A 13,393-nucleotide genomic window follows, 5' to 3' on the forward strand; every position below is an offset into this window, starting at 1 on the left:
AACCTTCATCATTACATGAAACTTCTGAACCCAATCAGAGGAGCCTGATAGAAAATGCTCATTTACAAAAAAGAGGTCTGATGGATTTAGTGGGGTTTGCATCTGAACTCTTCATATATTCATATACTGTATATATATTTATATTCATTCATTTATTTTCTTTTTGTCTTAGTCCCTTTATTTATCTGGGGTCGCCATACCGGAATGAACCGCCAACTTATCCAGCATATGTTTTACACAGCGGATGCCCTTCCAGCTGCAATCCATCTCTGGGAAACATCCATACACACCCATACACCACCTATACCACATGTCTTTGGACTGTGGGGGAAACCAGAGCACCCGGAGGAAACCCATGTGAACGCAGGGAGAACATGCAAACTCCACACAGAAATGCTAACTGACCCGGCCAAGGCTCGAACCAGAGACCTTCTTACTGTGAGGCCACAGCACTACCTACTGCGCCATTGTGTTGCACGCACGCACGCACGCACGCACGCACGCACGCACGCACGCACGCACGCACGCACGCACGCACACACACACACACACACACACACACACACACACACACACACACACACACACACACACACACACACACACACACACACACACACACACACACACACACACACACACACACACACACACACACACACACACACACACACAGAGACAGACAGAGCTTATTTACGAGCTAATCTAAATCAGTTGTGTTTAAATAAGAGACACATGCAAAAAATGCAGATTGGTGGGGCACGAGGACCGGGATTGAGAAACGCTGCTGCATGTTAAAGCAGCATAGATTTAAACATCATCACTATTAAACCTGACCAAAGTGAGATGACTGTGGTGGAGCTACTGGATGTGGGACTGATAGTCATTGGGTTGATTGTGGTCACAGGTCGGTTTATACTCAAAGGACACTCTGCCTTGTTGCCTGCCTTGTCCACCGCAGAGATCTGGACGTCTTTCAGGCAGCATGAAACTATATATTTCACCAGGGTTGCATTGAATCCGTTTTCATCCACAGTTGAATCGATGTCAATGATGAAGTCATTATTCCCTTCGTCAGAAATGTGAGCAGAAAAAGAGGGATGATCAATTCCTGATCCGTTTCCATCTGTCATGATGTACGTCGCTTCCCAGGTTGTGTTACCACATGGATAAGGACAGTCCAAACTCCCATTTACCATACGACACACTGGTGGAGTGAAATCCGTGTCCTGAAGAGTAAATATGGTACATTTGTAGACATGTGATTTACAAACACAGACATGGAGCAGCCAGAAAAATGTAAATGTCAAGAGCTTAACTAAAGCGACCACTGATTATCATAACTCGTTCAATAATATCAGAACTGTAGGATTGGAATAGTAATAAATAGCAATAGAACTTTTACTTTTCGCAAAGTCAAACACAGTTTAAGGAGTTGTTTATTTACAAATGCTGGGTTCCACACAAATTAATAACATTAACTTAATCATTTTTAGAAATTTAAGTGGATTGAACATAAAGCAAAACATAATAAGAATTGTGTTGTTTCAACTCATTTTAAATAGTTTAAACAAGCAGCAAAAGTATTTGTTTGTGTTGGATCTTGAGATGTTTAACGGATTAGCAATTAACAATTAGTTGTTTGTCAACAGCAGATGTTCACCTATAATGTTCAATCGACACTCAGATCTATCTATCTATCTATCTATCTATCTATCTATCTATCTATCTATCTATCTATCTATCTATCTATCTATCTATCTATCTATCTATCTATCTATCTGTCTGTCTGTCTGTCTGTCTGTCTGTCTGTCTGTCTTTCTGTCTGTCTGTCTGTCTGTCTGTCTGTCTGTCTGTCTGTCTGTCTGTCTGTCTGTCCATCTATCGTTCTACTTATCTATTTTTCACCTCTATCGTTCCACCTATCCATCGTTCTATTGTTCCACTTATCTATCGTTTCACCTATCTATCGGTTTTAACTGTACTCAAAAAAAAAAAAATACTAATGCTTTCCTTCTTAGACTTTACAGACCTGAAACTTGCCTATAGCACTTATTCATTGTTGCTCTTATAGTTGTGTAAATTGCTTCCTTGTCCTCATTTGTAAGTCGCTTTGGATAAAAGCGTCTGCTAAATGACTAAATGTAAATGTACCTATCAATCTTTCCACCTATCCATCGTTCTATCGTCCACCTATCTATTGTTCAACCTATCTATCGTTTAATTGTTCCACCTGTCTATCGTTCCACCTGTCCATCATTCTATCGTTCCACTTATCTACCGTCCTATTGTTCCACTTATTGTTCCACCTCTATCGTTTTACCTATCTATGATTCTATTGTTCCACCTATCTTATTGTTCCACCTATCTATCGTTCCACCTATCCATCTTGTTCCTCCTACTGTATCTATTGTTCCACCTATCCATCATTCCACTTATCTATCGTTCCACCTATCCATTGTTCTATAGTTTCACCTATATATCATTTCACCTATCAATCTATCTATCTCTCTGTCTGTCTGTGTCGTCTGTATATATGGGCCCTTAGAATCGTCCTAACTCCCCCCCCCAGCCTTTACGGCAGAACAACTACAGTGTAGTTTTGACAATCAGTCCAGAATACGGGATATATACTTACAGTTATTTCAGCATCTCGTCTTTCTCTCTCCACATGTTTAACATCTTTTATGTCTTCATCTTCACTGATGACATCATAGTGAGGGAAAGCCGTTGAGCATCCAATCAGCACGCAGAGAAAAACCAGCATCTGTGCAATCTGAGACATTCTCATCCACTGTGAAGAGTTTTTTGATAGTTAACAGGTATAATGATATTGGCTACAATTTTTTTCCATTAAATATTAAACATAAATTTGGTTGCACTCTAAAAAAAAGGTTCTTTATTGGGTTTGATGGTTCTATGAAGAAGCTTTAGCATCCATGGAACATTTCCTTCTTCAAAAGACTCTTTTTATAGTGGAAAAATGATCTTTTATTCATGAATGAATGTTCTCTATGCTATGGAAAAATAATGTTATTTGAAGAAATTTTGATTTAATGGTACTATTTGCAATCCTCTTTTTGGGTTTTCTTGGCGCCTTTATTTTTTAAGAGAGAATAAGCACCGCTTTTATGTCTAACATTTATGTCCAAATAAAATAAAATTCATTTTTGTATATACAGTTAAAGTCAAAATTATTAGCCCCCCTGAATTATTAGCTGAATTATTGTTATATTTTTCCCCAATTTCTGTTTAACAGAGAGATTTTCTTCAACACATTTCTAAACATAATAGTTTTAATAACTCATCTCTAAAAACTGATTTTTTTTATCTTTGCCATGATGACAGTAAATAAGGTTTTACTAAATATTTTTCAAGACACAAGTATTCAGCTTAAAGTGACATTTGAAGGTTTAACTAGGTTAATAAGGCAAGTTAGGGTAATTAGGCAAGTCATTATATAACAGTGGTTTGTTCTGTAGACAATTGAAAACAGATATTGTTTAAGGAAGCTAATAATATTGACCTTAAAATGGTTTTAAAAAATGAAAAACTGCTTTTATACTTGTCCCAATCACCAGCGATCTAACCCTTACAGATCGCTGGTAAACTCACAGGTCACATAAAACTACAAATCTGCTGTTATATGGACCACAAGATCCAGTCATGCACCACACACTCACACCTGTTCCAGTTTCCCACTGATTGCTAACACATAACTGAAGCTGTTCAGAACTGATTACATGGACTTTAAAAGAAGTTTTGTTATACTGATTGTGAACATTACAACGCATTTTCCTAGCCATGTTTTGACCCTCACCTTGTTTGTTTGTTTACGTCGCCTGCTGCCTGCCTGTACTGGCCATCTGCCTGTTTATCGACCACGACTCTGGATTGCCCGTATACATCTGTTTACTCCTGTGTTGACTTTTGCTTGCCTGACCATTCTCTTCATAATGAACCCTGCATTTGGATCCTCACTTCCTTGTCAGCCTTCCACTTCACATTACAATACTAGTCAAAATAAAACTCTCCAGAAAAAAAGTAATATTTGATGAAGTACCGTAAAAAATTCCTTGCTGTGTTAAACAGCATTTGGTAAATATATATATATAAAAAAAAATTAATTCACGGGAGGGCGAAAAAATTTGACTAACTGTAAATAAAAAATATGTATATTTTAATCTTCATTACACTAGGGTTGTATTTTATTTCTTAACCATAAACCTGACAAAATCTGTTAAACCTTAAATTTATGCTTAAGACTTTGAAAATAATTGGTTGAAAAGTAAAAAAAATAATGAGTCCTCATAACTCAGGCTGTTTTTACAGCAAGTTAGATAAATAAAAAACAAGACAAACTGTTATAAAACCAAGATTTTTTTTATCTTTTCACGCAATGAATGTTCTCAGCTTTACAACTTTCATCATAAAGGATTTCCCATTAAGATCTTAAAGTAATCACTTCCTGAAAGCCGCCCAACCTTTTGGCCTTGTTGGAGTTTCATTATCTGTCTCTTGCGTAAGATCCGCTGAAGCTGAAAACGAATCTGGACAGTAACTCAACCATCATAATCTACAGTATTCCCACTTTATCAGATCTTATGTTAGTCTGCAATAACAGTCTGACTAATAAATCTTTTTTCCGAACAGTTCTGAAATCGCTGTTTTCAAGAAACGACTAAAACTCAACTATTTAGTCTCCACTACACTTCCTAATCTGCAATTGCCTCTCTGGATATACCACTAACTGTACTCAAAAAAAAAAAAATTACTAATGCTTTCCTTCTTAGACTTTACAGACCTGAAACTTGCCTATAACTCTTATTCATTGTTGCTCTTATAGTTGTGTTAGTTGCTTCCTTGTCCTCATTTGTAAGTTGCTTTGGATAAAAGCGTCTGCTAAATGACTAAATGTAAATGTAAATTGTTAATAACAGTTAGTTTCTATCATTTTTAGAATAGTGAGGCTTTTAGTTATACCACTAATTTACACTAAACCTTATATACCACTACTAAACCATATATACCTCTTATATAAGCCACTACACTGTAAAAATAAATATCTGTAAATTGGCAGTTTTGCCCTATATTGTGATTCATGTTTTTATTTATTATTTTTCCTAGTTGAAGGTGACATGGTGGCTCAGTGGTTAGCACTGTTGCTTCACAGCAAGAAGGTCTCTGGCTCGAGTCCTGGCTGGGTCAGTTGGCATTTCTGTTTTGAGTGGTCAAGTTCTCCCTGTGTTGGCGTGGGTTTCTTCCGGGTACTCTGGTTTCCCCCACGGTTCAAAGACATGTGCAATAGTAGGTGAATGTGAGTGTGTATGGGTGTTTCCCAGTACTGGGTTGCGGCTATAAGGGCGCCCGCTAAGAAAAACATATGCTGGATAAGTTGGTGGTTCATGGTGGGATTAAGGCGAAAGAAAAGGAGTTAATGAATGAATTTTTCTTTGTCTTTTGATGTTGAAAAGTTTGACAAAGTGACTTTATTAACATTTTTAATAGTTTGAAGCAGGGGTGTCCAAACCTTTTCGTATGAAGGGCCAAAAACCAAATATCATTGATAGACATGATAGAATATACCAAACTATTTCACTATAAAGTTGCCATTGTTAATTTTGTAATTTAGGGATAACATGGTTGCGCAATTGGTTGCACGATCGCCTCACAGCAAGAAGGTTGCTGGTTTGAGTCCCGGCTGGGTCAGTTGGCATTTCTGTGTGGAGTTTGTGTTTTCTCCTTGTCTTCACGTGGGTTTCCTCCGGGTGCTCCAGTTTCCCCCACAGTCCAAAGACATGTGGTATAGGTGAATTGGGTGAGCTAAATTGTCTGTAGTGTATATGGATGTTTCCCAGTGATGGGTTGCAGCTGGAAGGGCATCCGCTGTGTAAAACATATGCTGGATAAGTTGGTGGTTCACTCCACTGTGGTGACCCCAAATTAATAAAGGGACTAATCCGAAAAAAAAAGTTGAATGAATGAATTTCCGGTAACACTTTACAATAAGGTTCATTAGTTAATGCATTTACTAACATGAAATAATCAGAAACAACACATGTACAGCATTTATTAATCATAATTAAACATTTACTAATGCATTATTAACATTCAAGTCCATGCTTGTTAACATTAGTTAATGCACCATGAGTTAACAAACTAACAATGAACTTAACTAACGTTAACTGATATGAACAAATACTGTAGTAAATGTATTGTTCATTGTTTGTTCATGTTAGTAAATGTATTAATTAACATTAACTAATGAACCTTATTGTAAAGTGTGACCGAATTTCCTAATTTATTACCTAACATTTAAAAATAAATAGAAAACATTATTTTGAATAGTATTACCTAATGCAATACAAGTCTTTTAAAAGCATAACTATTGCAAAAAACAACAACATAATCACATTTATAACACAGGAGTGCATTGCTGAACACACTAGTCAAGCAGAATCTGCTCTTGCCTTCATTTGCTCACCAAAGTCACTTCGTCGTGTGACAGCATGCACATTTTAAACAAATCTGATTTCAAGAGTTCACACTTAGCTGATGATTTATAAAAGCTTATTTGGCATGCTGTCCCGGGAGAGAGCCCCGAGCTCAAGGGCTCCTCGAGCCCAGGGCTTCCTCCCGTTGGCAGAGCAAGAGGGGAGCCTGAGCTCGGTGGATCTCAGAACTTCCCTGCTGCGGTAGCTAAGGGAACACAAGGGATTAGACAAGCTTGATTGTTATGTATGTTGAATGTCTTTGGATGGTGGGAGGAAACCGGAGAACCCGGGGAAAACCCACGCGGACACAGGGAGAACATACAAACTCCTCACAGATACACCCACCGGTCCTGTGGAACCAGGACTGGCATTGTTCTTGCTGTGGGGCTCACAGTGCTAACCACTGGGCTGCCGTGCCGCCCAATCAGAGGTAAAGGAGGAGAATAGGGGAGGAGGGGGGTTTCTTCCAAACGAAGATAAAGTGAACTGAAAACTGAGGCTATTTATAGTAGCTTAGGGCTCATATGATTGGAAGATAGTGATTAGCAAATGCGAGACCGGCCGTGATAAATCATAAGCATGTGATCCTCTCGAAATTAGTTTATGAATAAACTTCACTAATTGACAGCATTTAAATTGAAGCTTTTAATTTCAGGTAGCTTTTTTGTAGCTTAACTAAACAAACTAATAAAAGGTTATATTAAATTTGAAATGACAGCCTTTAAACCATCCCCATCATTCTTCCTCTCTTCTCAGTTGGGATGATGGGCCATATCAAAGGTTAGTTGGCCCATGGAAAGACGTCACTACACTGTAAAAATAAATAACTGTAAAGGGACAGTTTTCCCGTATTTTGTGATTCATGTTTTTATTTATTATTTTTCCCTGTTGAAGGTGACACGGTGGCTTAGTGGTTAGCACTGTCGCCTCACAGCAAGAAGGTCACTGGTTCGAGTCCTGGCTGGGTCAGTTGGCATTTCTGTGTGGAGATTGCATGTTCTCCTCGTGTTGGTTCAAAGACATGCGCTATAGATGAATTGGGTATAGTTTGGGCATCTCTGATTTAAAGTGATATATTGTCTTGGTTAGTGTTGTATATTACGCGACAAGTAATAAACTTCCAGTACATTTTCTGTTATTTTACAGCCTTATTTCTCTATAAATTATTTCTTATACACTATCTTGTCTCAAACTACTAAAATGTCAATGAAAGCCACTTTGATAAACTGTAGACCAGTGCTTCTCAACTGGTTTGGCCATCGGACCCACATTTTTACATGGTCATCAAGCTGCGACCCAAATTTTTAGGAACTATAATATAATTTTAGGAATTACAGTATAATTAATTTGTATTTATTTGCTAACATACACAAGTAGTGACAGATAAATCATAAGAAAGTCACCAAGACTTACAAATAAACAATATTTTACTGCTGTCATTTAACAAAATGTATCAAATTATAGTAATATTACAGAATAAAAACGTCAAATACTGTAAACAGTGGTTAGGGTAAGGAAAAGTTCATTTACCATAAAATAAACTGAACTGTTAATAAAACATTAACACTGATCCGGTTGAACAGAACAAACCTGCAAATTAAAGTAAAATGATTAAAACAATCATAACCATTTTATAATAATCACCAGTTATTTGCTCTTCTGCTATTGTGTGGGCTTTCTTGGCCTTTGCTACACGGTGAGCACAGTATGAGCGGAGTGCCTGTACTTGTTTTGAACATGAGGATCTGAGGCACTTTTGCGATGCCCTCAGCTTTTGGAGTCGTCTATGACAACAGTTCACAGGTTTGTCCTTGCTACTGGGATGTTTGGTTTCTAAATGTCGTTTTAATTTATAAGGTTTCAAGCTCTCTTGTGAGAGCACGTCACTACATATGACACACTGAGTTTTTAAGCCTTTTTTGTCATCAATATATGTAAATCCACACTTTACATATTCAGCGTTGTACTTGCGCTGAAATTTCACATCTCAAACGGTACAGTTGTTGCATGCGCATTTCAAAATAAAAGTCTGATATAAGCAAAATAAGTTACAAATTAAACTTTAGTTGTTTTTTGATCACACACTCCTCCGCGACCCACTGAAAATGTTCCCGCGACCAGTTGAGAAACACTGCTTTAGACCATAGTTAAATTTTCAACATCAGAAGTCGACAGAGCACAAATCAATGTCTCATAATGCCATTTACCACCAAAAATAAACAGAAACCACTTGTGAATTGAAAGATTACAAATTTCTTTAAATATCTAAACTATGTTTTTACACCGTAAGATGCTCTCCGACAGTATCGTTTATCCAAAGTAATGCAAATTATAAGTGCTAGGCACATCAGGTCTGACCGCCTATGTGTGAAATAAAGTATCATGTCTCCAAAGTACTGCATTATTGTCAGTTCCAGGCACGGCTGTGTGCATAACAAATGGCCAGGTGATGCTTTCAGGCAAATCTCAGAAAACAATATCAAACCTGTAATGGCAGCTTCCACTGTTTCAACTAATAAGCGCTGCCCGCTAAATTGTGTATTTAACTGAGTGCATGCTGCAGTAGTTGAGAGATTTCACGATGAACGCCACAGCGACGGCAGGTTCTTATTAAAGGATTCTGCTTTTGCCCGAAAATCCTCCTGGTTTATCTCATCGTCAAATTTACAACAGAATCACAAAATACGGAAACTGTTTATTAACAGTTTAACTATTTGGTATAGTTATATAAAGTATAGTACAACTTTTCTTCATAGCTGATTATTTACAAGTTACATTATTTTCACAGCACATATCTGTTATCAATACTCACCATTATGTAAAACCTCAGTATAGGGAAATCTCTGCTCCTCTGTCCCTCAGCTCTTCTCTTTTACAAAATATTTAGAAGAAATGAGCTGAGTGTTATCCTGTACTCTCAGATACACACCCGGTGATGTCAACACAACCCATTATATACGGTCAGAGCCGGTCAGGGTGAATTTTAAACTTGCACAATGTCTTCAAACACAGTGTTCATTTCAGTTTATTACTCTTTGCATGTCAGTTAGTCATGACGCAAACTGGTAAATATGTTTAGTGAGGATGTAAAAGCACATTCACACTGTTGAAATGTAGCATGTGGCAGGCTGTGACTCAGGAAATGTCTCGCTAGTTGCATCAATAAAGGTTTTATTGTTTTTATGAGATGATGATGTAAGGCGATTTATAATGCTTTGTAGCTCTACATTTTTACAGTAACTTTGTATTAATGTTCAACAATGATTTGCAGTTTAACTAGTAAGTACAGAATCACAGGATGTAATTTAAGAAATTAATTTTCTTTTCTTTTTTTAATTCACTATAATATCAGGAAATTCAATTGCAGTAAATGATCAATAATTCTACATAATCATTTTTAAGGATTTGGTATTTAACTGCATTTTTGGGGAAATGCAGCTTTTGATGTTATTCATTTAAATGTATGTAAATTATTATCTCAGAAGGAAGACATAGACCAGATACTGTGAGTAAGGTAAACAGTTTATTGAATATGATGGCAGATGAATAGCATAACCATACAAAGTCTATTGCAGCTTGGAATTGGAGATGTGGATCGGATTAAAAGGAGGGAGTGGAGGATCATATGGAGGAACCGGGTACATGGAGGGAATCTGGAGACAGACACCATGAGATCAGGAGGGCATTATGCCAGGAAGCAGAGAGACGAGGAACACTGGAGATAACAGTGAAATGAGACAGGTAAGTAATATAAAAAAAATGTAAAATGACTAAATCTAGTTTAGTATAATCTAGTTTAGTTTAATTAAATTTAATTATTTAAAAAATTAAAAAGTTAAACATTAAATTAAGCTGAATTAAATTACGAATTAAAAATAAATAAAAGTAAAAACATAAATAATATTAAACGAATAAATTAATAAAAATGAAGTGATTACACAAGATGTATACAACATAATTTAATTGAGCTCGCATGGTTTTAGCATAATATGGACAAACATAAAAAGATGCAAATTAAAAAATGCAAGGAGTGAGGTTTTCCCGAAGGTCAGTGCAAAATATCATACAAACCAAGTGCAAATAAAAATAAGTACAGCCGTGTTTGCTAAATAAGCATGAAATTATATACAGTTAAATTATCACAAATACATTTCTGAATCTGATCACATGCATGATTAAAAAGGATTAAAGAGGAGATAACATTACAGTTAAGGATTCTACATCAAACTGCATCAAATTTTTCAGTCACAATTTCATACTAAAAGGGCGTCATCAGTGAGGCATAAAGCAGCGTGAATCTCGAGTTTACTTTTCGGTTTGTCTTCATATCTTTGAAAATAACTCAATCAATCAAGTCAGATTGGGTTGTTTAGTTTTTTTAATCTCTCATGTGGACAGACTTGGAATGCCAGAAACCAAGCACATGTGGTCTACCACTAGGGGGAGATAAAAGCAAAACACACAGTCTTCAGGATTTACTTTTGCAACTTGACTTGACTTTTGACTTGCATAGGAACAACTGAATATACTACAAAGATGATAAATAATATAAAATAAAATAGGATAAAATTGATCTGCACAGTCTTCCAGTGATAGGTAGCAGCTGGAAGGGCATCCGTTGCGTAAAACATATACAGTGGCGACCACAGATTAATAAAGGGATTAAGTCGTAAAGACAATAAATGAATGAATGATCTGCACCTTTTGCCTAAACAGTGGCAGAAGACAGAGTGGATGGAGATTAATTCCATGCATTGTTCTCAAACAATAAAGTAGATTTACAGCTGAAGTCAGAATTATTAGCCCTCCTGAATTATTAGCCCCCCTGTATATTTGTTTCCTCCAATTTCTTTAAAAAAAATTTATTTAGATAAAATTAAGAAAAAAATAGACAGGAGGGGAAAAATTGAAAAAAAAAAAAAACAAAGAACAAAGTGCTTGTCATAAGGGTTACAAAATCAAGTCATAATACATTTGACATACATTATAACAAATTGTTTACAATGACATATTCAGACCATTTTTGCCGGAACTTGTTACACTTTTATTAATCAAATTTTAGGTTAAAGGTCAGTCTCTTCATACAGTGTATTCCCTTTACAATTCAAATCCATTGAACTCTTGTTGGAGGATCAGACTGAAACCATTTTCGAGTTATGGCTTTTCTGCCACTTACCAAAAGGATTTGAATTAAGTATTTGTCAATAGGTGGAATAACTTCAGGTATTTTCCAAAGGTATAATGTAATAAATGAGTAGTCAAATTCTTTTACAGTTATCTTTTTTTTCAGTCACTATTTCATACCAGAAGGTCTGTATTTTTGGGCAAGCCCAAAAAACGTGAAAATGGTTAGCCACTGAGGTTCCACATTGTCTCCAACAAGAGCCCAAACTTTCAGCACCTGTACGCAATGCAGACAGTTTAGGAGTTATGAAGAACCTTGTCAGATTTTTCCATCCAAGCTCTAAAGTTTGTGGTTTTTGCATGTGTGACACACATCTGTCCAGTCTTCCTCTGTTATTAGTTGGTTTGACTCTTTCTCCCATTTTTGTTTTATGTAATCTGATGAATGAGTCTTACTGTTTTGTATGCATTCATATAATTAAGAGACCGTTTTTTTTTCTTCTTCTGTTCAAATAATAATCATCCTTCAAGAGCCCATATTATACATGAAATAGGGTCATATATTGGTTCTAAGGGTCTCCAACAACAGTCTAATATGCATGCAAGGTCAAAAAACACCTTCATTATCTTATAATCTGCATTTATTTTTACCTAATTATCCCAGCGACTCCCGTATGAATCGTCCAGTGATTCATTTGTTCCCAAACCCCTCCTTAGCGCAAACCTAGTCTGCGCTGATTGGACGAATGACAGCCTGTTGCGATTGGTTGACACTGACTGCCTTCAGCGAGAGACAGAGTGAAATGCCCAGCAGCTAATCAACAAAATAGAAGTAGTCACAGTGCATACACGCTCGATAGTGTAAGGCGTGGAGTTTAGCTGCCAGTGGGTGAATGTAAATACAGACAATAGACTTGAAAATACAGACGACTGACTATTTTATTGAGCAAAAACTCCAAGAACTGGCGAGGAGATCTCCTAGCTTGTCACACTCTGCGCATTTCACAGACACACACACACACACATACACACATATTGCCCTCGTCCTCGCGCACCCGCGCACACACACATACGCACACACACACACGCACTGTGACTTCAATCGACCAGCATGTTTGTGTGTGTGTGTGTGTGTGTGTGGGTGGGTTTCTGAGTAAGAGGACGGGGCTGCAGGTTTCAAATCTCCCGGGTTTGGGTGTGCGCGTGAATAACTTTGTTGTCACGTCATGGCGAGACACCTAATGACTCGTTATCAAGACGACTCGTTTGAAGCACTATGAGTCGACTATTTTATAGCTGAATCAACAGTTTTAAACACTGTAAACTTACAGATTTAAGATTAGCTGGATATTTCACTTCACTTGAAGCTGTGTTACACACTACATGGAAGGGCATTTTCAATAACCCATAATATGGGCTCTTTAAATGTATTTTTTATTTTTTTATTAAAGTAATAAATTAAGAGTGTTCTTCACTCCTGAAGCTTCACAGTATCTCCTGTATTGAATGATCAGGACAGTTGATCTTGAGTCGCGCTGACCTCTGACCTCTGATGTTTAATTCATCTCAACCAGACAGTTCACCTGTCAAGCATGTCTGGGTCAAGATATAATCTTTGCCCTGAACAGGACACAGAAGACCACAATCCAGTCACTCGCTGTTATATTTACTTTTTAAACACTATACGCTTAAGACACTGTTTGTGGCACTTTTTGCAGATACGAGACAATTGAAAAGTGAAAGTTTTTTTTGACGGGGTTTATTGTTGAATTGGT

General features: G+C 37.0%; 1 protein-coding gene across 1 annotated transcript in view; it reads left to right on the forward strand.

Annotated features, from left to right (window-relative positions):
* cabp2b (calcium binding protein 2b) overlaps positions 1 to 13,393 on the forward strand; it is a 75,922-nt gene that overhangs the window by 24,668 nt on the left and 37,861 nt on the right. The window contains exon 3 of the mRNA XM_021481262.3: positions 10,070 to 10,235. Coding sequence (XP_021336937.1) covers positions 10,182 to 10,235 — 54 coding nt within the window. The 5' untranslated portion in view covers positions 10,070 to 10,181. The remainder of the gene's footprint in view (positions 1 to 10,069; positions 10,236 to 13,393) is intronic.

Source organism: Danio rerio, chromosome 14 (assembly GCF_049306965.1).
Source record: "Danio rerio strain Tuebingen ecotype United States chromosome 14, GRCz12tu, whole genome shotgun sequence".
NCBI lineage: Eukaryota > Metazoa > Chordata > Actinopteri > Cypriniformes > Danionidae > Danio > Danio rerio.